This window comes from Pleurodeles waltl, chromosome 12, assembly GCF_031143425.1.
Source record: "Pleurodeles waltl isolate 20211129_DDA chromosome 12, aPleWal1.hap1.20221129, whole genome shotgun sequence".
Classification (NCBI taxonomy): Eukaryota; Metazoa; Chordata; class Amphibia; order Caudata; family Salamandridae; genus Pleurodeles; species Pleurodeles waltl.
In genome coordinates this window covers 60,834,697-60,861,127 of record NC_090451.1, presented here as the reverse complement: position 1 = coordinate 60,861,127, position 26,431 = coordinate 60,834,697, and the positions used below count along the sequence as shown (strand labels likewise).

The 26,431-nt window shown below is 47.0% G+C and overlaps 1 protein-coding gene across 7 annotated transcripts in view; it reads right to left on the bottom strand.

Annotated features, from left to right (window-relative positions):
• The window catches only part of PTPRS (protein tyrosine phosphatase receptor type S), a 542,831-nt gene that overhangs the window by 26,513 nt on the left and 489,887 nt on the right, over nucleotides 1–26,431 (bottom strand). For all 7 annotated transcript variants that reach the window (XM_069215972.1, XM_069215973.1, XM_069215971.1 and 4 more), the window contains one exon: nucleotides 25,313–25,438. In XM_069215972.1, the coding sequence (XP_069072073.1) occupies nucleotides 25,313–25,438 (126 nt within the window). The remainder of the gene's footprint in view (nucleotides 1–25,312; nucleotides 25,439–26,431) is intronic.

Here is a 26,431-nt window from a genome sequence, read left to right as displayed (position 1 = left end):
TGGTTCCTCAAGCAGGAAAAGTTCAAGATGCTGACCCTAGCACAGGTGCTTTTGGCGTTGAACAAGGAAGACTGGATGGTGTCTGTCGACTTGCAGGATGCTTACTTTCATATCCCGATACTCAAGTCACACAGGAAGTATCTCCGGTTTGTGGTGGGATCGCAGCACTATCAGTTTGCGGTCCTTCCGTTTGGTCTTACTTCAGCACCTCGAGTCTTCACGAAGGTGATGTCGGTGGTTGCGGCAGAACTCAGAAGGAAGGGGATAGCAGTATTCCCTTACTTGGACGACTGGTTGATCAAAGCCAAGTCCCCGGAGCTTGTGTCGCATCATCTGCAGTCAACAACCCAGTTGTTGTTCGACCTGGGTTTTTCGGTGAACGAGCCCAAATCTCACCTAGAGCCCTCTCAGCGCCTCCTGTTCATAGGGGCAGTACTGGATACGACATTGGGTCGGGCCTTTCCTCCGCCTCAGCGGATTCAAGATATTCAGGATTTGGTTCCAATGTTTCGAAATGGAGCGGTAGTTCCAGTCCTCAAGGTCCTTCGTCTGCTCGGTCTGTTTGCCTCCTGCATTCTGTTGGTCACGCATGCTCGCTGGCACATGAGGGCTCTTCAGTGGTGCCTCCGAAGGCAGTGGTCTCAACACAAAGGGGATCTAGAGAGTACTGTCAAGATCTCCAGAGATGCTGCTGTGGATTTGAAGTGGTGGATTGCAAGCAACAATCTTTCACAAGGAAAGCCGTTCCAGCAGTCGCCACCAGTGGCCACAGTCATAACGGATGCTTCCACTCTAGGGTGGGGAGCTCATCTGGGGGATCTGGAGATCAAAGGCCTTTGGTCTCCAGAGGAACAGATGTTTCACATCAATCTGTTAGAGTTACGGGCTGTATGTCTGGCTCTCAAGGCCTTCCTCCCTTCCCCTCGTGGTCAGTCGGTACAGGTCCTAACGGACAATACTACCACGATGTGGTACATAAACAAGCAGGGAGGAGTGGGGTCGTACCTTCTCTGCAGAGAAGCTCTTCGACTATGGTCCTGGGCAAAGGACCATCAGATTTGCTTGATAGCAAACCATCTGGCCGGAGTCTTGAACGTGCGTGCGGACAGTCTCAGTCGCCAATTCTCGGCAGACCACGAGTGGCGTCTCCATCCAGATCAAGTCAGTTTAATCTTCCAGAGGTGGGGGTTTCCTCGGGTAGATCTGTTTGCCACTCGAGAGAACGCGCATTGTCCGTTATTCTGCAGCCTCCAGTATCCGATGCAGGGAGCGTTGGGGGACGCGTTTCAAATAACCTGGTGCGGCCAGTTGCTTTACGCGTTTCCTCCCATACCCTTGATTCCTCGAGTATTGAGGAAGATTCGCCAGGACCGGGCTCTAGTCATCCTAATAGCTCCGGATTGGCCAAGGAGGGTATGGTACTCCGACCTTCTCCAACTCTCAATGTGCCCTCTGCTCCGTCTCCCTTTCAGGGCAGACCTCCTCTCGCAGTCGCAGGGGCAGGTTCTACACCCCAACCTCCAGAGTCTGCACCTACATGCCTGGAGATTGAACGGGGCAACCTGAGTTCCTTCTCTCTCCCGCCTGAGGTAGTGGATGTTATATTAGCGGCCAGGCGACACTCCACTAAATCTATCTACGCTAATAGATGGTCTAAATTTGTTGCGTGGTGTGGAGAGAGGCAGATTGATCCTTTGCATGCTCATCTATCGGACGTTTTGTCTTTTGCTCTGTCTCTAGCGCAGAAAGGTTGTGCAGTGGCTACCATTAAGGGTTATTTATCGGCCTTGTCAGCCTTCATATGTCTTCCAGACCAACCATCTTTATTTAAATCCCCTATTGTTATCAGATTCTTGAAAGGTCTTCTAAATAAATATCCTCCAAAGCCATTCGTTATGCCGCAATGGGATTTGTCCTTGGTCCTGACTTTCCTTATGGGGTCCCCTTTTGAACCTATGCATTCTTGCCCCTTAAGGTATTTGGTTTTAAAAACAGTCTTCCTGATAGCTATAACATCAGCAAGGAGAGTGAGTGAGTTGCAGGCCTTATCAGTAAAGCCCCCTTATACAACTTTTTATGGGGATAAGGTGGTGTTGAGGACCAAGGCTGCTTTCCTCCCGAAGGTTGTTTCACCTTTCCATTTGGCTCAGGCTATTACTTTGTCCACGTTCTATCCTCCGCCTCATCCTTCCAAAGAGGAAGAAAGACTGCACCGTCTGGACCCAAAGAGGGCGTTGAGCTTCTTTATTGATAGAACAAAGGATTTCAGGCTGGAGGATCAGCTGTTTATTGGATACGTGGGCAAGAGGAGAGGAAAGGCAGTCCACAAGAGAACACTATCCAGGTGGGTTGTTCTTTGCATTAAAATCTGTTACTCTTTGGCAAAGAAGGATCCTCCTGAGGGCATTAGAGCTCATTCCACCAGAGCTAAGTCGGCCACTTCGGCCTTGGCCAGAGGTGTTCCTGTGGTCGACATCTGCAAGGCCGCAACTTGGTCGTCCCTTCACACTTTTGCAAAACATTACTGTTTGGATTCTGAGGTTAGAAGGGACGGCCATTTTGCACGGTCAGTGCTGCAGGATTTCTTGGTTTGACCATTTAGGCACCCACCGCCGGGCGTGGTACTGCTTTGGGACTCTATTCATTAGGTGAGGAATCCACAGGTAGTTGTATCCATCAGAAGAACGAGTTACTTACCTTCGGTAACGACTTTTCTGGTGGCTACATTAGCTACCTGTGGATTCCTCACGGTCCCACCCGCCTCCCCGTTGCCTTTCTGGTCTTACCAAGTAATCCTTGAGTACGCTCCTCTTGGTCTTTGAGGGTGCAATAGATGTTGTATATTGAAAATGTCACTTACCCAGTGTACATCTGTTCGTGGCATTAGTCGCTGCAGATTCACATGTTTAGCACAGTCCGCTGCCTGGTGTTGGGCTCGGAGTATTACAAGTTGTTTTTCTTCGAAGAAGTCTTTTTTTGGTCACGGGACCGAAGGACTCCTCCTTCTTCGGCTTCATTGCGCATGGGCGTCGACTCCATCTTAGATTGTTTTCCCCGCAGAGGGTGAGGATGGAGTTGTTTGCTATAAATAGTGCCCATGCAATGGAGTGAATACGTATGTACATAAAAGGTTTATAATAATTATTTACAAATGTACAAATGTTTAAGATTTAAGATTTACTTCTAAACGGTTACAGGCTTCCCGGGGAGGCGGGAGGGCACATGTGAATCTGCAGCGACTAATGCCACGAACAGATGTACACTGGGTAAGTGACATTTTCAGTTCGATGGCATATGTTGCTGCAGATACACATGTTTAGCATAGACTATAAAGCAGTTACCTCCCCTAAAAGCGGTGGTTTAGCCTGTAGGAGTTGAAGTAGTTTGGAATAATGTTCGTAGTACAGCTTGGCCCACTGTAGCTTGTTGTGCATTTAGTACGTCTACACAGTAGTGTTTAGTAAATGTATGAGGCGTAGACCAGGTTGCAGCCTTACATATTTCGCTCATAGGAATGTTTCCTAGAAAGGCCATTGTAGCACCTTTCTTTCTGGTTGAGTGTGCCTTTGGTGTAATAGGCAATTCTCTCTTGGCTTTAAGATAGCATGTTTGAATACATCTGACTATCCATCTAGCAATGCCTTGTTTAGAGATTGGATTTCCTATGTGTGGTTTTTGAAAAGCTATGAACAGTTGTTTTGTTTTCCTGATTAGCTTTGTTCTGTCAATGTAGTACATTAGTGCTCTTTTGATGTCTAATGTATGTAGTGCCCTTTCAGCCACGGAATCTGGCTGTGGGAAGAACACTGGTAATTCTACTGTTTGATTTAAATGGAATGGTGAGATGACTTTTGGTAGAAATTTTGGATTTGTTCTTAGAACTATTTTATTTTTGTGTATTTGAATAAATGGTTCTTGTATGGTAAATGCCTGTATTTCACTTACTCTTCTGAGGGATGTGATTGCAATGAGAAATGCGACTTTCCACGTTAGATATTGCATTTCACAGGAATGCATGGGTTCGAAAGGTGGACCCATGAGTCTTGTTAAGACGATGTTAAGGTTCCATGAAGGAACTGGTGGTGTTCTTGGTGGTATAATTCTTTTTAGCCCTTCCATGAATGCTTTAATAACTGGTATTCTAAATAGAGACGATGAATGAGTAGTTTGTAGGTAAGCAGATATTGCTGCGAGGTGTATTTTTATAGATGAAAAAGCGAGGTTTGCTTTTTGCAAATGTAGTAAGTATCCCACTATGTCCTTTGTAGAGGCATGCAATGGTTGGATTTGATTGGTATGGCAGTAGCAAACAAATCTTTTCCACTTAGATGCATAGCAGTGTCTAGTGGAAGCTTTTCTAGCTTGTTTTATGACCTCCATACATTCTTGTGTGAGGTCTAAGTGTCCGAATTCTAGGATTTCAGGAGCCAAATTGCTAGATTCAATGATGCTGGGTTTGGATGCCTGATCTGTTGTTTGTGTTGTGTTAACAGATCTGGTCTGTTGGGTAGTTTGACATGCGGTACTAGTGAAAAGTCTAGTAGAGTTGTGTACCAAGGTTGTCTTGCCCATGTGGGTGCTATTAGTATGAGTTTGAGTTGGTTTTGACTCAACTTGTTTACTAGATATGGAAGGAGAGGGAGAGGGGGAAAAGCGTATGCAAATATCCCTGACCAACTCATCCATAGAGCATTGCCTTGTGATTCGCGGTGTGGGTACCTGGATGCGAAGTTTTGGCATTTTGCGTTTTCTTTTGTTGCGAACAAATCTATCTGGGGTGTTCCCCAAATTTGAAAGTATTTGTTCAGAATTTGGGGGTGAATTTCCCATTCGTGGACTTGTTGGTGGTCTCGCGAAAGGTTGTCTGCTAGTTGGTTTTGGATCCCTGGAATAAATTGTGCTATTAGGCGAATGTTGTTGTGAATCGCCCACTGCCATATTTTTTGTGTTAGGAGGCACAATTGTGTTGAGTGTGTTCCTCCTTGTTTGTTTAAATAATACATTGTTGTCATGTTGTCTGTTTTGACAAGAATGTATTTGTGTGTTATTATGGGTTGAAAGGCTTTTAACGCTAGAAATACTGCTAACAGTTCTAGGTAATTGATATGAAATTTTGTTTGGTGTACATCCCATTGTCCTTGAATGCTGTGGTGATTGAGGTGTGCTCCCCACCCTGTCATGGAAGCATCTGTTGTTATAACGTATTGAGGCACTGGGTCCTGAAATGTCCGCCCTTTGTTTAAATTGTTGCTGTTCCACCATAGAAGCGAGAGGTATGTTTGGCGGTCTACCAACACCAGATCTTGAAGTTGACCCTGTGCCTGTGACCATTGTGATGCTAGGCACTGTTGTAAGGGTCGCATGTGTAGTCTTGCGTTTGGGACAATGGCTATGCATGATGACATCATGCCTAGAAGTTTTAGCACCAATTTTGCTTGTATTTTTTGGTTTGGAAACATAGCACTTATTACTTTGTGGAATGCTTGCACTCTTTGTGGACTTGGAGTGGCAATTCCTTTTGATGTGTTGATGGTTGCTCCTAGATATTGTTGTGTCTGACACGGTTCGAGGTGTGATTTTGTATAGTTGATGGAGAAACCCAGTTTGTGAAGGGTTTGTATGACATATGTGGTGTCGTTTGTGCACTTCTTTACTGTATTGGTCTTGATTAGCCAATCGTCCAGGTAGGGAAACACGTGTATCTGTTGTCTTCTGATATGTGCTGCTACTACTGCTAGACATTTTGTGAACACTCTTGGTGCAGTTGTTATTCCGAATGGTAAGACTTTGAATTGGTAATGTATTCCTTTGAATACGAACCTTAGGTACTTTCTGTGAGAAGGGTGTATCGGTATATGAAAGTACGCATCTTTTAGGTCTAATGTGGTCATGTAATCCTGCTGTTTGAGCAGTGGAATGATGTCTTGTAGTGTGACCATGTGGAAGTGGTCTGATATGATGTAGGTATTTAGTGTCCTGAGATCTAATATTGGTCTTAATGTTTTGTCTTTTTTTGGAATTAGAAAGTACATGGAGTAAACTCCTGTGTTTTTTTGTTGTACTGGTACTAGCTCTATTGCATCCTTTTGCAGTAGTGCTTGAACTTCTAGACCTAAAAGTTCTAAATGTTGTGGTGACATTTTGCGTGTTTTTGGAGGGATGTTTGGTGGGAATGTGTGGAATTTTATGCAATATCCATGTTGGATTATTGCTAATACCCAATTGTCTGTTGTAATCTGTTGCCAAGATTGGTAGAATTGGCTTAGTCTTCCCCCCCCACTGGTGTTGAGTGAAGGGGTTGTGTGACTTGAAAGTCACTGTTTAGGTGGAGGTGTTTTTGGAGTTTGGAATCTTCCCCTACTCCTTGGGAATTGACCCCCTCTATATCCCCTGAAACCTCCCCTTTGGAATGAACCCTGATATGGTGTGGTTCTTGTTTGTTGGCTGGTGGTGTCTGTGGGTTGGCCACGAAACCCCCCTCTAAATGGTGTTTTTCTAAAAGAGCCTCTGCTCTGCGGGGAGTAGAGTGCGCCCATGGCTTTGGCCGTGTCTGTGTCCTTTTTAAGTTTTTCAATGGCTGTGTCCACTTCAGGGCCAAAAAGTTGTTTCTCTTTGAAGGGCATATTAAGGACAGCCTGCTGGATTTCAGGTTTGAAGCCTGAAGTGCGTAGCCAAGCGTGTCGCCTTATGGTGACAGCAGTGTTGACTGTTCTTGCTGCAGTATCGGCTGCGTCCAGTGAAGAGCGGATTTGATTGTTTGAGATCGTTTGTCCCTCTTCAACTATTTGCTGCGCCCTTTTTTGGTATTCCTGGGGAAGATGGTCTACGAGAAGTTGCATCTCGTCCCAGTGTGCGCGGTCATATCTGGCCAGCAGCGCTTGTGAATTTGCGATGCGCCACTGGTTGGCTGCCTGTGATGCTACTCTTTTTCCTGCCGCATCAAATTTTCGGCTTTCTTTGTCCGGAGGTGGGGCGTCGCCAGATGTATGGGAATTTGCTCTCTTGCGAGCTGCCCCTACTACCACGGAGTCAGGTGGTAACTGCGAAGTAATAAACACTGGGTCTGTGGGTGGTGGTTTGTATTTCTTATCCACCCTTGGGGTGATGGCTCTTGATTTTACGGGCTCTTCAAAAATTTGTTTTGCGTGCCGTAACATCCCTGGTAGCATTGGGAGACATAGATATTGGCTGTGTGTAGCCGAGAGGGTGTTAAATAAAAAATCATCCTCTATAGGATCGGAATGCAGTTGGACATTGTGGAATTCTGCTGCCCTAGCCACCAGTTGCGAGTATGAGGTACTGTCCTCTGGCGGTGACGGCTTTGTGGGGTATGAATCGGGATCATTGTCCGGCACTGGGGTGTTATACAGGTCCCAAGCGTCTTGATCCTGATCGTCATGACTTATGGTAGTTTGCGCTGGTGAGTGCATTTGTGGCGGTGTTTGTGCCGGCGATGCCTGTGGTGGAGAGGGTGGAGGCGTGACTTTTTTAACCACTTTGGCTTGTGGTTGTGCGTCATCCTTTGGAAGTCCGATCCTTCTTTTCCTCATTATTGGGGGAAGGGTTGATATCTTCCCTGTGTCTTGCTGGATGTACAGTCTCTTTTGTGTGTAGTCCGATTCTACACTTTGGAGCTCTTGTCCAAATCTGTGCATCTGGCCACTTATTCCTTGTTCCTCTGTGTAGGATGAAGGTGTGGAACTTTTCGGCGCCGAGAGATCTTTTTTCGGCTTCGGCGCCGACAGGATTTTTGTGGCTTTCGGCAGTGTGTCTCGATGCCGATGTTTTTCGGTGCCGGCATCTTGCTTTTGCCTCTCGGCGCCGCTATCTCGGCTCCGAGGTTGCTCCATGGCGGTCCCTCGACCGGAGTCGGGTGTCTTCGCTATGGGCGTGCCCTTTTTCGGCGCCTTCGACGGCTCGCCGGTTTTATGGGTCGAGCCATGGCCTGTTGGCAGTGGCGTCCCCTGGGCTTTTGTCTTCTCAATGGTTTTACTTTTCGACGTCTTACTCACTGTTTGTAGCTGTTCTTCGACGTCGGAGTCTCCGGATTCTGATTCCGGAACCGAGAATGTTTCCTCTTCCTCGTCGAAACGTTGTTTTGTCGGCGTAGAAGCCATTTGAAGACGCCTGGCTCTTCGGTCCCGGAGTGTTTTTCTGGACCGGAAGGCTCGACAGGCCTCACAGGTATCCTCCTTGTGCTCGGGGGACAAGCACAAGTTACAGACCAAGTGCTGATCTGTATAAGGATACTTACTGTGACATTTTGGGCAGAAACGAAACGGGGTCCGTTCCATCGGCTTCGATGTCGCACGCGGTCGGGCCGACCAGGCCCCGATGGGGGATCGAAACTACCCCAAAGTCTTCCGATGATCGGTGTCGATGTACCTAACTATCCCGATACCGAACGGAACAATACCGACGCTTTCTTCTGAGATTCTGACTAACTTTCCGAACCGAAACATGGAGCGAAAAGGAATACGTCCGAACCCGACAGCGGAAAAAAACAATCTAAGATGGAGTCGACGCCCATGCGCAATGGAGCCGAAGAAGGAGGAGTCCTTCGGTCCCGTGACCAAAAAAAGACTTCTTCGAAGAAAAACAACTTGTAATACTCCGAGCCCAACACCAGGCAGCGGACTGTGCTAAACATGTGTATCTGCAGCAACATATGCCATCGAACATTATATTTATATATATGTATATATCTTTGTGTATATACTTGATGTGTATATATATATTTTAAAAAGAGAGAGTTATATATATATATATAAAAGATTTACAGTTATTCATGCAATGTTGTATATTTTTACAATGTAATGGGATGTTGCCTTGCTCTTTCATTGCATTGCCTGGTTGTTCTCATGCACGTAAAAAATGATTGGTACTGACGTCCGCACGTCGCCGAGGACCTCTTATTGCCTGTATGACGTCAGACGGCGTCGCGTGGGCTAGAGTGACGTCCTCGTCGACGTGCAGAGACTAGTAAGAAGATTTCCGTCGAATGCTGGCGCCATGGGAGTATTCATTAGGTGAGGAATCCACAGGTAGCTAATGTATCCACCAGAAAAGTCGTTACCGAAGGTAAGTAACTCGTTCGTTTGGTAACTTGATGTGAGGTACTACTGATAAGTCCAACAGTGTTGTGTACCACGGTTGGCGAGCCCAGGTTGGTGCTATGAGTATTAGTTTGAGTTTGTTTTGACTTAGTTTGTTGACCAGATAAGGAATGAGTGGGAGAGGGGGGAAAAGCGTAAGCAAATATCCCTGACCAACTGATCCATAGTGCATTGCCCTTGGATTGAGGGTGTGGGTACCTGGACGCGAAGTTTTGGCATTTTGCGTTTTCTTTTGTTGCGAATAAGTCTGTTTGGTGTTCCCCTAGCAGAGGAAGTGATCCTGTAGGATCTGGGGATGAATTTCCCATTCGTGAGTTTGCTGGTGATCTCGACTGAGATTGTCGGCTAACTGGTTCTGAATGCCTGGGATGTATTGTGCTATTAGGCTAATGTGATTGTGAATTGCCCAATGCCAAATTTTTTGTGCTAAGAGACACAGTTGTGACGAGTGTGTCCCTCCTTGTTTGTTGAGATAATACATTGTTGTCATGTTGTCGGTTTTGACAAGAATGTGTTTGTGGGCTATTAGTGGTTGAAATGCTTTTAATGCTAGAAACACTGCCAACAGTTCTAAATGATTTATGTGGAGTTGTTTTTGTTGATTGTCCCATTGTCCCTATATGCTGTGCTTGTTGAGGTGTGCTCCCCACCCCATCATTGAAGTATCTGTTGTGATCACATCTTGAGGCACTGGGTCCTGGAATGGCCGCCCTTGGTTTAAATTTATAGGGTTCCACCATTGAAGCGAGAAGTGTGTCTGGCGGTCTATCAACACTAGATCTTGGAGTTGACCCTGTGCTTGTGTCCACTGTTTTGCTAGGCACTGTTGTAAGGGCCACATGTGTAATCTTGTGTTTGGGACAATGGCTATGCATGAAGATATCATGCCTAGAAGTTTCATTACAAACCTTACTGGGTAGTGTTGGTTTGGCTGTATGCTTGATGTTATATTTTGGAACGCTTGGACCCTTTGTGGGCTTGGAGTGGCAATCGCTTTTTGTGTGTTGAGTGTTGCTCCCAAGTATTGTTGTATTTGGGATGGCTGCAGATGTGATTTCTGGTAATTTATTGAAAACCCTATTTTGAATTTCTATAACGTATTGTGTGTGAAGAAGACACTGTTATTGAGTGTTGGTTTTTATTAGCCAGTCGTCTAAGTATGGGCATATGTGCATGTGCTGTCTCCTTATGTGAGCGGCTACTACTGCAAGGCATTTTGTGAATACCCTTGGGGCTGTTGTTATCCCGAACGGTAACACTTTGAATTGATAGTGTACGCCGTGTATTACAATCCTTAAGTATTTTCTGTGAGAAGGATGGATGGTTATGTGAAAGTAGGCATCCTTGAGATCTAATGTTGACATGTAGTCCTCCTTTTTTAGTAAAGGAACCACGTCTTGAAGTGTTACCATGTGGAAGTGATCCGACTTGATGAAGAGATCAGTGTTCTGAGGTCTAATATAGGTCTTAACTTTTTGTCCTTCTTTGGAATTAGGAAATATAGTGAGTAGACGCCTGTTCCTTTCTGATGGTTGGGTACTAACTCTATTGCTTGTTTTTGTAATAATGCTTGGACCTCTATTTGTAATAGGTGTAAGTGTTGTTTGGACATATTGTGTGCCCTTGGGGGCACATCTGGCGGGAAATTTGTGAATTCTATGCAATAACCATGTTGGATAATGGCTAGGACCCATGCGTCCGTAGTAATGTGTGTCCAGTTTTGATAGTATGCGGTAAGTCTCCCCCCCACTGGTGTTAAGTGTTGGGGTTCTGTGACATTGAAGTTACTGTTTGGTTTGGCTTGTTTTAGGTGTCTGGAACTTTCCCCTTGCTCTTGGGAATTGTCCACCTCTATATGAGCCATGAAACCCTCCCCTCTGGTATTGTGCCTGATAGGTGGGTCTGGTTTGCGAGGTGGAAGGCTCTGGTGTTTGCATTCTAAACCCCCCTCTAAATTGTGGCTTTCTAAATGTGCCTCTGCCCTGTGGGGAGTAGAGCGCGCCCATGGCTTTGGCCGTGTCCTTGTCCTTCTTTAATTTTTCAATTGCTGTGTCCACTTCCGGCCCAAACAATTGTTCCTGGTTAAAAGGCATGTTCAACACTGCTTGTTGGATTTCTGGCTGGAATCCAGAGCTTCGTAACCATGCATGCCTGCGAATGGTTACCGCAGTGTTGACTGTTCGTGCTGCTGTGTCTGCCGAGTCTAATGCGGACCTTATTTGGTTGTTGGATATTGCTTGTCCTTCTTCCACAACCTGTTGGGCACGTTTCTGGTGTTCTTTGGGCAAGTGTTGTATAATGTGTTGCATCTCGTCCCAGTGTGCCCTGTCGTAGCGAGCAAGTAGGGCTTGTGAGTTTGCGATCCGCCATTGATTGGCTGCCTGTGCTGCCACTCGTTTGCCCACTGCATCAAACTTCCTACTCTCTTTGTCAGGCGGTGGAGCGTCTCCTGACGATTGAGAGTTTGCCCTCTTTTTTGCTGCTCATACAACCACTGAGTCTGGTGTAAGTTGCTGTGTTATAAACACAGGATCCATTTGGGGAGGCTTGTATTTTTTCTCCACCCTAGGCGTAATAGCCCTTCCTTTAACTGGCTCCTGGAATTCCTGTTTTGCAAGTTTGAGCATGCCCGGGAGCATTGGCAGACTCTGGTAGGAAGTGTGGGTGGATGCCAGGGTGTTGAACAGAAAATCATCCTCTATTGGCTCAGAGTGCATTGCTACATTGTGGAACGTAGCTACCCTTGATAGTACCTGCGTATATGCAGTACTGTCCTCTGGAGGTGACGGCTTTGTTGGGTAACAGTCCGGACTGTTGTCTGATACTGGTGCATCATACAAGTCCCATGCATCAGGATCATCCTGCGTCATCCCTGTATGCGTAGGTGACTGCATAGGAGGTGTTCCCACCAGAGACAACTGTGGTGAGTGTAGTGGGGAAGGTTGTGGAGAAAAACTTGGTGGTGTGTTTTTTTTTCTCTGGCCACCTTCGCCTTTGGCTGCATTTCTGACTCTTGAAATGCCAGTTATCTTTTTGTTGTAATTGGAGGAAGAGTTTGTATTTTTCCAGTTTCCTTCTGGATATGCAACCTCCTCTGCGTATGGTCTGGCTCAACCATACTTATTTCCTGCTCAAATCTGTGTTTTTCATGGATTTGGCTGGAAAGTCCTTGCTCTTCTGTGTAAGAGCTTCTTTTTGGCTCCAAAGCCGCTATTTTCGGTACTGATGTTTCCGATAAAGTCTTTCTCGGTTCCGACGTTATTTTTCTCACCTTGGGTGAGTCGAACTCTCGGTGTCGAGATCGTTCAGTGCCGGAATCTCGACCGGAGTCGGAAGTCTTCGGCAAATCTATGGCCTTTTTCAGTGCCGATGTTTGGTCACCTTCTTTTCGATCGGTTAAGCCATGGCCTGCTGGCGGTGGCGTCCCCTTGGCCTTAACGATCTTTGTGTGAGTTTTGGACGGGGCAGTTTTACTCACTGTTTTCTGCATCGTCGTGGTTCGCTCACTTTCGGAATCGTCAGAGTCCGTCCTCTGGATGGAAATTCTTTCCTCCTCCTCGGCGTCGAGTTGTTCTCTCGGTGTCGACGCCATTTGTAGTCTTCTCGCTCGTTGATCACAAAGGGTCTTCTTTGATCGAAACGCTCGACAGGCCTCACAAGTATCCTCCCTGTGTTCTGGTGATAAACACAGATTACAGACCAGGTGTTGGTCTGTATAAGGATACTTCGAGTGGCACTTTGGACAGAAGCGGAAGGGGGTCCGATCCATTAGTCTTCGTCAATGGATGCGTTCGGGCTGACTAGGCCCTGCTGAAGAGCGGAAGCCCCGAAAGGGCCGCCGGAGCGCTTCTGTGATCTGTGCCGATACGATAACACTAACCCGGTACCGAGCGAGAACAATACTGTCAAATTTTCTATATATAGCTAACTTTCCTGATTCGAAATACGGAGCGAAGAGGAACACGTCCGAACCCGATGGCGGAAAGAAAACAATCTAAGATGGAGTCGACGCCCATGCGCAATGGAGCCGAAAGGGAGGAGTCCCTCGGTCTCGTGACTCGAAAAGACTTCTTCGAAGAAAAACAACTTGTAACACTCCGAGCCCAACACTAGATGGCAGGATAATGCACAGCATGTGTATCTGCAGCTACACATGCCACCAAACACACCAGACGGCGGACTGTGCACAGCATGTGTATCTGCAGTTACACATGCCATCGAACATGTATATATATAGAAAATGTCACTTACCCAGTGTACATCTGTTCGTGGCATGAGACGCTGCAGATACCAGATTCCTCTAAGGTGCCCTCTGGGGTGTATTTTGCAATAAAATGTACACTGGCATCAGTGTGCATTTATTGTGCTGAGAAGTTTGATACCAAACTTCCCAGTTTTCAGTGTAGCCATTATGGTGCTGTGGAGTTCGTGTTTGACAAACTCCCAGACCATATACTCTTATGGCTAAGGTTTTGTTTAGACACTGTAGGGGTACCATGCTCATGCACTGGTACCCTCACCTATGGTATAGTGCACCCTGCCTTAGGGCTGTAAGGCCTGCTAGAGGGGTGACTGACCTATACTTGCATAGGCAGTGAGAGGCTGGCATGGCACCCTGAGGGGAGTGCCATGTCGACTTACTCGTTTTGTTCTCACTAGCACACACAGGCTGGCAAGCAGTGTGTCTGTGCTGAGTGAGGGGTCTCCAGGGTGGCATAAGACATGCTGCAGCCCTTAGAGACCTTCCTTGGCATCAGGGCCCTTGGTACTAGAAGTACCAGTTACAAGGGACTTATCTGGATGCCAGGGTCTGCCAATTGTGGATACAAAAGTACAGGTTAGGGAAAGAACACTGGTGCTGGGGCCTGGTTAGCAGGCCTCAGCACACTTTCAATTGTAAACATAGCATCAGCAAAGGCAAAAAGTCAGGGGGCAACCATGCCAAGGAGGCATTTCCTTACAGGATAGGAATGTGACCCCCTCCCCTTGGGAGGAGGCACAAAGAGGGTGTAGCCACCCTCAGGGCTAGTAGCCATTGGCTACTAACCCCCCAGACCTAAACACACCCCTAAATTCTGTATTTAGGGGCACCCCTGAACCTAGGAACTCAGATTCCTGCAACCTAAGAAGAAGAGGACTGCTGAGCTGAAAAACCCTGCAGAGAAGACGGAGACACCAACTGCTTTGGCCCCAGCTCTACCGGCCTGTCTCCCCACTTCAAAAAGACACTGCTCCAGCGACGCTTTCCCCAGGACCAGCGACCTCTGAATCCTCAGAGGACTGCCCTGCTCTAGAAGGACCAAGAAACTCCCGAGAACAGCGGCCCTGTTCACCCAAGACTGCAACTTTGTTTCCAAAGGAACAACTTTAAAACGACTGCGTTTCCCGCCAGAAGCGTGAGACTTGCAACTCTGCACCCGATGCCCCCGGCTCGACTTGTGGAGAAACAACACTTCAGGGAGGACTCCCCGGCGACTCCGAGACTGTGAGTAACCAAAGTTGTCCCCCCTGAGCCCCCACAGCGACGCCTGCAGAGGGAATCCCGAGGCTCCCCCTGACCGCGACTGCCTGACTCCCAGATCCCGACGCCTGGAAAAGACCCTGCACCCGCAGCCCCCAGGACCTGAAAGATCGGAACTCCAGTGCAGGAGTGACCCCCAGGAGGCCCTCTCCCTTGCCCAGGTGGTGGCTACCCGAGGAGCACCCCCCTTGCCTGCCTGCATCGCTGAAGAGACCCCTTGATCTCCCATTGATTCCAATTGAAAACCCGACGTGTGTTTGCACACTGCACCCGGCCGCTCCCGTGCTGCTGAGGGTGTACTTTCTGTGCTAACTTGTGTCCCCCCCGGTGCCCTACAAAACCCCCCTGGTCTGCCCTCCGAAGACGCAGGTACTTACCTGCTGGCAGACTGGAACCAGGGCATCCCCTTCTCCATTGAAGCCTATGTGTTTTGGGCACCACTTTGACCTCTGCACCTGACCGGCCCTGAGCTGCTGGTGTGGTAACTTTGGGGTTGCTCTGAACCCCCAACGGTGGGCTACCTTGGACCCAAACTTGAACCCCGTAGGTGGTTTACTTACCTGCAAGAACTAACAATTACTTACCTCCCCTAGGAACTGTGAAAATTGCACGGTCTAGTTTTAAAATAGCTATATGTGTTTTATTTGAAAAGTATAAATGCTATTGTGATTATTCAAAGTTCCTAAAGTACTTACCTGCAATACCTTTCATTTGAGATATTACATGTAAAATTTGAACCTGTGGTTCTTAAAATAAACTAAGAAAATATATTTTTCTATACAAAAACCTATTGGCCTGGAATTGTCTCCGAGTGTGTGTTCCTCATTTATTGCCTGTGTGTATGTATGTACAACAAATGCTTAACACTACTCCTTTGATAAGCCTACTGCTCGACCACACTACCACAAAATAGAGCATTAGTATTATCTCTTTTTGCCACTATCTTACCTCTAAGGGGAACCCTTGGACTCTGTGCATACTATTCCTTACTTTGAAATAGTGCATACAGAGCCAACTTCCTACACTGGGTAAGTGACATTTTCCGTTCGGTGGCATGTGTAGCTGCAGATACACATGCTGTGCATAGACTAGTAAGCAGTTATCTCCCCAAAAGCGGTGGCTTAGCCTGTAGGAGTTGAAGTTGTCTGAAATAATGTTCGTAATACAGCCTTTCCTACTGTGGCTTGTGTTGTTAACACATCTACACAGTAATGTTTTGTGAATGTATGAGGCGTAGACCATGTGGCTGCCTTACAGATTTCTGTCATAGGTATATTTCCTAGAAAGGCCATTGTGGCGCCTTTCTTCCTAGTGGAGTGCGCCTTCGGCGTAATAGGTAGATCTCTTTTTGCTTTAATATAGCAGGTCTGAATACATTTCACTATCCATCTGGCAATGCCTTGCTTGGATATTGGATTTCCTGCATGAGCTTTTTGGAAGGCTACAAACAATTGTTTTGCGAAACTGTTTTGGTCTATCAATATAGTACATTAGTGCTCTTTTAATGTCTAACATATGTAAGGCTCTTTCAGCTACTGAGTCTGGTTGTGGAAAAAAGACTGGGAGTTCCACTGTTTGGTTTAGGTGGAACGGTGATATAACTTTTGGTAAGAATTTGGGATTTGTACGGAGAACCACTTTATGTTTATGTATTTGTATAAAGCGTTCTTGTATAGTAAATGCTTATATTTCACTCACTCTTCTAAGAGATGTGATAGCTATTAGGAAGGCTACTTTCCAGGTTAAGTATTGTATCTCACAAGAATGCATGGGTTCAAAAGGTGGACCCATGAGTCGTGTTAATACAATATTGAGGTTCCACGAGGGAACTGGTGGTGTTCTCAGGGGTATGATTCTTTTTAAACCCTCCATAAATGCTTTGATGACTGGGATTCTAAAGAGTGATGTTGAATGTGTAATCTGCAGATAGGCAGATATTGCTGTGAGATGTATTTTAATGGAAGAAAATGCTAGTTTAGATTTTTGTAAATGTAGTAAGTAGCTTACAATGTTTTTTGCGGAAGCATGTAGCGGTTGAATTTGATTATTATGGCAGTAATAAACAAATCTTTTCCATTTGTTTGCATAACAATGTCTTGTAGTAGGTTTTCTAGCTTGTTAAATGACCTCCATACATTCTTGTGTAAGGTCTAAATGTCCAAATTCTAAGACTTCGGGAGCCAGATTGCTAGATTGAGCGATGCTGGATTCGGGTGTCTGATCTGTTGTTTGTGTTGAGTTAACAGATCTGGTCTGTTTGGTGGTTTGATATGAGGTACTACTGATAGGTCTAGTGGTGTTGTGTACCACGGTTGGCGAGCCCAGGTTGGTGCTATTAGTATTAGTTTGAGTTTGTTTTGACTCAATTTGTTTACCAGATACGGAAGGAGTGGGAGAGGAGGAAAAGCGGAAGCAAATATCCCTGACCAGCTCATCCATAACGCATTGCCCTTGGAGTGTGGGTGTGGATACCTGGACGCGAAGTCTTGGCATTTTGCGTTTTCTTTTGTTGCAAATAGGTCTATTTCTGGAATTCCCCAGCGTAGAAAGTACGTTTTTAGTATCTGGGGATGAATTTCCCATTCGTGTATTTGTTGGTGATCTCGACTGAGATTGTCGGCTAACTGGTTTTGAATCCCTGGGATATACTGTGCTATTAGGAGAATGTGATTGTGAATCGCCCAATGCCAACTTTTTGTGCTAAGAGACACAGTTGTGATGAGTGTGTCCCTCCCTGTTTGTTTAGGTAATACATTGTTGTCATGTTGTCTGTTTTGACAAGAATGTGTTTGTGGGCTATTAGCGGTTGAAATGCTTTCAATACTAGAAACACTGCTAACAGCTATAAATGATTTATATGAAGTTGCCTTTGTTGAGCGTCCCATTGTCCCTGTATACTGTGCTTGTTGAGGTGTGCTCCCCACCCTATCATGGAAGCATCTGTTGTGATCACGTATTGAGGCACAGGGTCTTGGAATGGCCGCCCTTGGTTTCAATTTATAGGATTCCACCATTGAAGCGAGGAGTGTGTTTGGCAGTCTATCAACACTAGCTCTTGAAGTTGACCCTGTGCTTGTGTCCATTGTGTTGCTAGGCATTGTTGTAATGGACGCATGTGTAGTCTTGCGTTCGGGACAATGGCTATGCATGAAGACATCATGCCTAGAAGTTTCATTACAAACCTGACCTGATAGTGTTGGTTTGGGTGCATGTTTAGTATTACATTTTGGAAGGCTTGTACCCTTTGTGGACTTGGAGTGGCAATCCCTTTTTGTGTGTTGATTTTTGCTCCTAAGTATTGTTGTATTTGACACGGTTGTAGATGTGATTTTTGGTAGTTTATAGAGAACCCTAGTATGTGAAGGGTTTCGATGACGTATTTTGTGTGTAGAAGACACTGTTGCTGACTGCTGGTTTTTATTAACCAATCGTCTAAGTAAGGGAATATGTGCATGTGCTGTCTCCTGATGTGAGCAGCTACTACTGCAAGGCATTTTGTGAATACCCTTGGTGCTGTTGTTATCCCCAACTGTAACACTTTGAATTGGTAATGCACGCCTTGGATTACAAACCTCAAGTATTTCCTGTGGGAAGGATGTATGGGTATGTGGAAGCTGGCATCCTTGAGATCTAATGTTGACATGTAGTCCTGTTGTTTGAGCAAGGGAATCACGTCTTGAAGTGTCACCATGTGAAAATGATCTGATTTGATGCAAAGATTTAGTGTTCTGAGATCTAATATGGGTCTCAGTGTTTTGTCCTTTTTTGGAATTAGGAAATACAGGGAGTAAACACCTGTTTCTTTTTGATGGCTGGGTACTAGTTCTATTGCTTCTTTTTGTAACAATGCTTGGACTTCTAGTTGTAACAGATCTAAGTGTTGTTTGGACATGTTGTGTGCTCTTGGAGGCACATCTGGTGGCAAATGTAGGAATTCTATGCAATAACCATGTTGGATAATGGCTAGGACCCACGCGTCTGTAGTTATGTGTTCCCAGTTTTGGTAATAATCTGTGAGCCTCCCCCCCACTGGTGTTGTGTGGTGGGGGTTTGTGACGTTGGAGTCACTGTTTAGTTTGTGGGGTTTTTGGGCTTTGGAATTTCCCTCTTGTTTTAGGGAACTGTCCACCCCTATATTGTCCCCGAAAACCTCCTCTCTGATATTGGCCCTGGTATGTGGGTCTGACTTGTGAGGTGGAAGGCTCTGTGGTCTGGGCCCGAAACCCCCCTGTAAAGTGCGGCTTTCTAAAAGTGCCTCTGCTCTGTGGGGAGTAGAGCGCGCCCATGGCTTTGGCCGTGTCAGTGTCTTTCTTCAGTTTGTCTATCGCTGTATCCACCTCCGGCCCAAACAATTGTTGTCCGTTGAAAGGCATATTCAGCACAGCCTGCTGGATTTCTGGCTTAAATCCGGTGGTACGTAGCCACGCGTGTCTCCGAATGGTTACTGCCGTGTTTACTGTCCTGGCCGCTGTGTCTGCTGAGTCCATAGCCGACCATATTTGGTTGTTGGAGATAGTTTGGCCCTCCTCGACAACCTGTTGGGCACGTTTCTGGAACTCTTTGGGAAGGTGTTGAATGAAATGTTGCATTTCGTCCCAATGTGCCCTGTCGTATCTTGCCAGTAGAGCTTGCGAATTGGCAATTCGCCATTGATTGGCTGCCTGTGCTGCCACCCTTTTGCCAGCTGCATCGAATTTCCGACTTTCTTTGTCGGGTGGTGGTGCGTCACCAGAAGTTTGTGAGTTTGCCCTTTTCCGGGCAGCTCTTACTACCACCGAATCAGGAGTTAACTGTTGTGTAATGTACACTGGGTCCGTAGGGGGAGGTTTATATTTCTTCTCCACCCTAGGTGTGATGGCTCTGCTCTTGACTGGGTCTTGAAACACCTGTTTGGCGTGTTTTAACATGCCTGATAACATTGGCAAACTTTGGTATTGGCTGTGCGTAGATGACAGGGTATTGAACAAGAAGTCATCTTCTATGGGCTCTGCATGCAATGCCACGTTATGAAAAGTAGCTGCCCTGGAAACCACCTGCATGTAATCAGTACTGTCCTCAGGTGGTGATGGCCTTGACGGGTAGCAATCCGGACTATTATCTGAGACCGGTGCATCATACAAATCCCATGCATCCGGGTCATCTTGGCTCATCCCTGTGTGCGTTGGTGACTGCATCATTGGGGGTGTTGCTACTGGGGACAGATGTGGCGAGTGCGGTGGCGATGGCTGTGGAGAAAACTGTGGTGGTGTTTTTTCTTTAGCCACTTTTGCTTTTGGCTGCATTTCCGCCTCATGGAATGCGAGCTTTCACTTCATCTTTATTGGAGGAAGAGTTCTGATTTTCCCCGTGTCTTTTTGTATATGGAGCCTCCTCTGGGTATGGTCTGGCTCTCCCATGCCCAGTTCTTGTTCAAACCTGTGGCCTTGCAATTGTGAGGAAAGGCCCTGTTCGTCTGTATAGAAGCTGTGTTTCAGCTCTGAGGCTGCATGTTTCGGCACCGAAACCTTTTCGGCAGTCTTTTTTCGGCTCTGAGGAAACCTTTTTGGCTTTCGGGGTGCCAATCTCTCAGTGTTGAGTCTGGTCGGAGCCGGTATCTCGGTGCCGAGTCTGTTCGGAGTCGGATGTCTTCGGCTGCTGGGAGGCCTTTTTCGGTGCTGATGTTTGGTCACCGTGTTTTTGGGTAAAGCCATGGCCTGTTGGCGGTGGCGTCCCCTGGGCCTTCATGATTTTCGAGTGACTTTTTGCCGGGGCTGGTTTACTCACGGTTTGTTGCCTCGTCGGCTGCTCACTATCGGGCTCGTCAGAGTCCGAATCTGGAATGGAGAATGTCTCCTCTTCTTCGACGGCGGGGTGTCCGGCCGGTGTCGACGCCATTTGAAGTCTTCGAGCTCTACGATCCCGCAGTGTCTTCTTGGATCGAAATGCCCGACAGGCCTCGCACGTATCCTCTTTGTGTTCGGGGGACAAACACAGATTACAGACCAAGTGTTGGTCTGTATAAGGATACTTAGCGTGGCAGTTGGGGCAGAAGCGGAAGGGGGTCCGTTCCATGAGCCTTGAAGATGCACGCGGTTGGGCCGACCAGGCCCCGCCGAGGAGTGGAAGCCCGAAGGGCTGCCGGAGCTCTTCTTTCTTCGGTGTCGATGTGCTAGCACTAACCCGATACCGAGCGCAAACAATACCATCGAATTTTCCGATTGATAACTATCTTTTCCGAACCGAAACACGGAGCGAAGAGGAACACGTCCGAACCCGATGGCAGAAAAAAAACAATCTAAGATGGAGTCGACGCCCATGCGCAATGGAGCCGAAAGGGAGGAGTCCCTCGGTCTCGTGACTCGAAAAGACTTCTTCGAAGAAAAACAACTTGTAACACTCCGAGCCAAACACTAGATGGCAGGATAATGCACAGCATGTGTATCTGCAGCTACACATGCCATCGAACATATATATATATATATATATATATAAACAGTAAGAGGCATAAAAAGGTTAGAAAACAGTGTAAATAGCAATAAGCAATAGTAGTCCTTGGGGGAGGCCAAAAAGTGGAATGTGAACACAGGGCCCTCACCTAGGTAAGTAAATAGTGTAGAGGGGAGCTGGGAGTACTAGGAAACCACACAGGTCAGTAATGCAGTACCCCCAGCGACCAGGAATGCAGGAGTAAAACACTGTATTTCCCCAAAACAACCCCAAAGAATGAAAAGAAGACACCCAGAACAGCCTGCAAGGAACCAGCAGTGGAATACCGAAGATGGAGACCTGTGGAGAGAGGGGACCAAGTCCAGAAGTGCCTGTGGAGTAGGAGATATTACCCACCCAGAGGTACCTTTTGGAGTTGGTCGACAAAGAAGGAAGACAAGTCAGCAATGCAGAACAGAAGCCAGAGAAGAGTTCCTGATGCGTGCAAAAGGTGTCCGACACTAGAAGCTGGATTGCAGATTGGTGTTAGTGAAGGATTTCCACCAACAAGCCTTGGCAAAGGTTAACTTGCGGTCGGAGGAAATGAGGTGCTGCCGGGGACCAGCAAGGTCCACGAGGACTCTACCCAGGAGGGGGAGTCACAGGGGACCCTCGGCGTTGCAGAAGGCCCACAGGAGCAGAGGCAGGACCCACAGGTGTTCCACAGGGCAGGGACACAGAAGTCACAGAAGCAGCCCATATAGCACCACAGAAGTTGCTCCCATGTCGTCAGAGGACCACGCAGAGGCCCAGGAGTTGTAGGGGGAAGTGCTGGGGGCTGGAGCTACCCATCGCCTGACGTTCCCCTTGGAGGTGAAGCAAACAGCCTTGGCAGCTGCAAAGGATGCGGTGCATGGGGGTACTGTCTTGCGTGAAGTGAAAAGGACTTACCACTACCAAAGTGCAACAGCTCATTGAGAGGGCCAAGGAAGACTCTCTGGGACACCACCCGTGATGCAGGACCCACGCCACTCAGGATGAGGGGAGATCCACGCAGCCGGTTGTCATTGCAGCCAGGTACCTGTAGTTACAGGGGAGTAATGCCTTCACCCCAAGGGAGATTCCTTCTTCTTCTTGTGCAGGCTGAAGAATTGCAGTCTTCTGAGGATGCACGGCTGGGGAAATGTTGCAAAGCTGGCATGAATCCTTTGTTCTGCCTTCCTGGGCTTGATCAGATCAAGCAGCAAGAGGGCAGAAACCTGTCTGAGGGATAGCAGCAGCTGGGCTGCCTGGGAAAACCCTGTAAGGCTGGTGGTACCAATACTGGGGGTCCTCAAGAAGCCCCCAGAGTGCATGGGATCATACTTCCAATACTTGCAACAGTATTCGGGTATGATTCAGACATGTCTGATAACAAACATGCCCAGATTCAGAGCTACCATTATGTAGCTGGACATAGGTAGTGAACTATGTCTGGTACACATATAAAATGGTGTCCCCGCACTCACTACGTCCAGTAAAATGGGCTTCAAGTTTGTAGGAGCACCTCTGCTAGTGCAGGGGTGCCCTCACACACAGCTACCTGCACCCTGCCCTCTGGGCTGTTAGGGCCTACCATAGGGGTGACTTACAGTGACCTTGTGCAGTGACCTGTAGTGAAACCGGGTGCGTGCACCCAGACTGCAATGGCAGGCCTGCAGAACCCTTTGCATGTGCTCCCTATGGGTGGCAGAATAACTGCTACAGCCCATAGTGATTTCCTGGAACTCCAGTGCCCTGGGTACCTATGTACCATATACTAAGGACTTACATGGGAGCACAAGTATGCCAATTGTGAGGAGAAAAGGTTAGTATCAACCATATTTGGAGGAGGGAGTATAATCACTGGGGTCCTGGTTAGCAGGATCCCAGTGAACACAGTCAAACACACTGACAACAGGCAGAAAACAGGGATAACCATGCCAAGAAAGAGGGCGCTTTACTACAGTATCATTTTGCGGGGAAGGTCTGGCTGGATCTATATATGTGTCAATGTAAGGGTCAATATTGTATTGTGACCAACGGTCTGTGTCTTATGGGAAAACCACAGTATTATCCCCTGTTTCCTGAACATCATGAAGAGTGGGGGAACCCTGAGGTGTAATATCAAGGGGGTCACTCTGAGAATGAGGTGGTGAAGGGGAAGAGTGAGGGTGTATTTAGTGCCAGAGAAGAAGGCAAAGGAGAGTCCCTAGCCATCCTCTTGTGTTAGGCAGGGGGCGTATGAATGTCAATGTCCTCTTCAAAAGTATGGTGTCTCTTAGAAGGTGTCGAAGCAACAGCTTTAACCAGAAAAAGTCCAGTATGTGATTAGATATGAAGCTGCATTTGTTTAGTATCCAGTTGCTGCTTCATTCTGTGAAGGATAGGCTCAATTGAAGTACTCAGATCTAAAGTGCTCTTGTGTTTTGATCCCGAAACTGTTGGTACTGAGGCAGGCAGTCTTTTTTCGGCACCGGGGTGGTCAGTGCTGATTGGGAGGCTGAAGCTTTTAGAGCCAAAGCTGGTGGTCTGCAGCTCTGTACCGAGACAGTATGCTTAGTTGTACTTTTCGGAGCTGAGCTCAGTGACAGCCCTGTAGCCTTGGCTTCAGTGCAAGTGGTTGTCTTTTTAGGTTGAGAAGGGGAGCTGGTACTCATGCTTTGTTGAGCTGGAGGAAGGTCTTGCATTTCAAGAACTGTGTCCAGGTCCGACTGAATCATAGACCGAAAAGGCCTCCTCCTCGGCAGCCGAGGCCTCTTGTAGCTCCTGCTCAGGCTCCAACATGGTGTCTTGTAGCCCAAAGAAGTCTGGGGTCTCCTTGATCTCCTGTCGCAGCATCTCACAACGACGGGCCCTTTGATTTCTTAAAGTCTTTTTAGATCGAAAAGATGTGCAAGGCTCACATCCTCCTCTTTATGGTCCGGAGAGAAACAGTGGTTTCAGACCTGGTGCTGGTCAGTCCACAGGAACTTTGCATGGCACTTAGGGCAGAAACGGAAGGGAGTCCCATAAATGTTCATTCTCCTCAAGATGGAACCAAGAAAATGGCGGGCAGAAGGGCGCGGCCCGAAGTGCCTGTCTTGGAAGGCGGCGATCCAACGGGTAGTTTCATCAGGTCCCAGAGTGCAAAGGATAGGATATACGCGTTCGAAAGACAATACCAACTGTATGGCAGAAAAATGGTCTCGAGCCGGAGCTCGGCGAAAACAAGACCGGACCTGCAGAAGTGGAAAACAATCTAACAATGGAGTCGATGCCCATGAACATTACCAGCAAGAGGAGATTCACTATACCTCGTGACTCGAAAGACTTTTCGGAGAAAACACTTGCAACATTCCGGGCCCTAAATTAGATGACATAAGTTTGCGGACATGTGTATCTACAGCAACACATGCCATCAAACAAGTTACTTACCTGTAATATCAGCTTTCTGCCTGGCACTCCCTCATTCTCCTCCGGAAGCAAGGACAACATGCAAGTACTTCTAAAGCTGAATTGCCCAAATGTGCACTGTGCTCACCTTAGCCTTTAGGAAGAAAAGGTCTGTGAACCAGACCCAAGGTGCCTACCCGTAGCATCACAAGTCTCGCCGAATCCCACTGAACCAGAAACTTTCCTCATCCTAGTAAAGAATACACTGAATCCTGTACATATTGTTTTTTTGTTGTTTTTTTTTTTTAACCCCAGTCCCCAAGCTGTGAAACACTAGTGGAATGCTGTCATGACAACATGAAAGGAGTCAATATAACCAAGCTTCAGCCTGCTAGATGGGACCCTCTTCCTCATAGGTTACTGTACTTACCACATTAGCTCACATGACAGCCAGCCATGGAGGGACCGGCAACTTTGCAAGCCTAGCAACAGAGTTACTGCTCCAACCTTGGAATAACTCAGTGTTTCACTCAGCACCCACGGGTCTGTTTCATGTTTTGATAGAGACCTCACTGTTATATGCTTCGATTCTAAGAACTGTAGTCTAGGCACTTCTTGCACCGGCAAGAAGCAACCCAGCCCTCTCGTAATACATGTTAAAGTGTTTTTAGCAGCTACTCCAGTGTCATGAAAGATGAGAGAAAATATGTTCTCAAGATGCAGGTAACTGTAGGCATAACCGCTCTATTAACCTTTCCACTTCTAGATAAATGGAACCACTACAAAGACCTAAAAAAAATGCTGGTTCCACCTCGTCCAAAAAATGCCACCCTACTCAGTGGACATCCCACCCCCACAAAGAAGTGGCATCACTCACCCTGGCATCAGTGACTTTGAACTCCCGCAGAATGTACTGCGGCATGTTGTACTCTGCCATTGGATCCACCACAAAGTACTGGTATCTCGCTGACCGCTCAGCAGGCCAGTACTGATGACACTTTTCCTGCCAAAGATGAAATGATTTGTATTTAAATATACATTGTTAAATAAATACTTGGAGGTCATCAACAATAGCACAAACGCTTTACTTGTATAAAGAATGGGGAACCCCTGCCCAAACCAGTTTAGACTACTGTAAGGCTTTTCTTCCTTCCCTTTTATCATGTCAGCCACCTCTGTAAAACTGCCTGCCACTGATTAGTTTTATGCTGCCCCTGGTGAGAATTACATTCACTGGGGGTGACTCGTTCGTACGAGAATCAAAGCTCCACCCTCCATATTTTCTGCATTTTTTTCCTACTATACTAAATAGTGAAAAATAAAATATTCTTCACCATTACTAAGGTAGAAAAACCAGACACCTGCACATAAAGTTGCCAGCACCAGCCATCAGGCTGGGAAGGTCCCACCCCAGTCCTCTGGGCCTGCCATGCCTCAGGGCCTCCTCTCTGATAGCGCTCAGCAGTGTCACTCGTAGTGACTTCAGCCATACAGTGCCCAGGGCTACACACAATCATCCTGTCAGCCCACCTTTCACAACTGATGTGGCAAGTTGGAAATAGAGAGGTGAAAAAGGAAGTGGCTGCTCTGATGATGTTAGCAGGGGCCTATGCAGTCCATCAGCATGGACCCAATGTCACATGTTGTATGCACATCACAGCCATGTGAAAATGGGATAGCATGCGAGACAGTGAATGAGACTGACTAAGATAGTGTGTGAGAATGTAAAAGCATGTGAGTGACAGTGCGTACCACAGTGAAAGTGTGTAGGCATGTGTGAGAGAAAGTATGAGATATTGTGAATGAGCATGAGTGAGGCAGTGAAGCATTAGTGACAGTGATGGAGACTGACGCCATGTGAGCATCTGAGAATGAGTGAGCACGTAAGTGTGTTACAGATCCAGCCCAAGGGAATTATGTTGGTTCTTGGGAATTGCAGGTTTAATTGCAGGTAATTCCTGGCATGGGGAGGGGGGAGTGTTGCAAAATGAAAGGC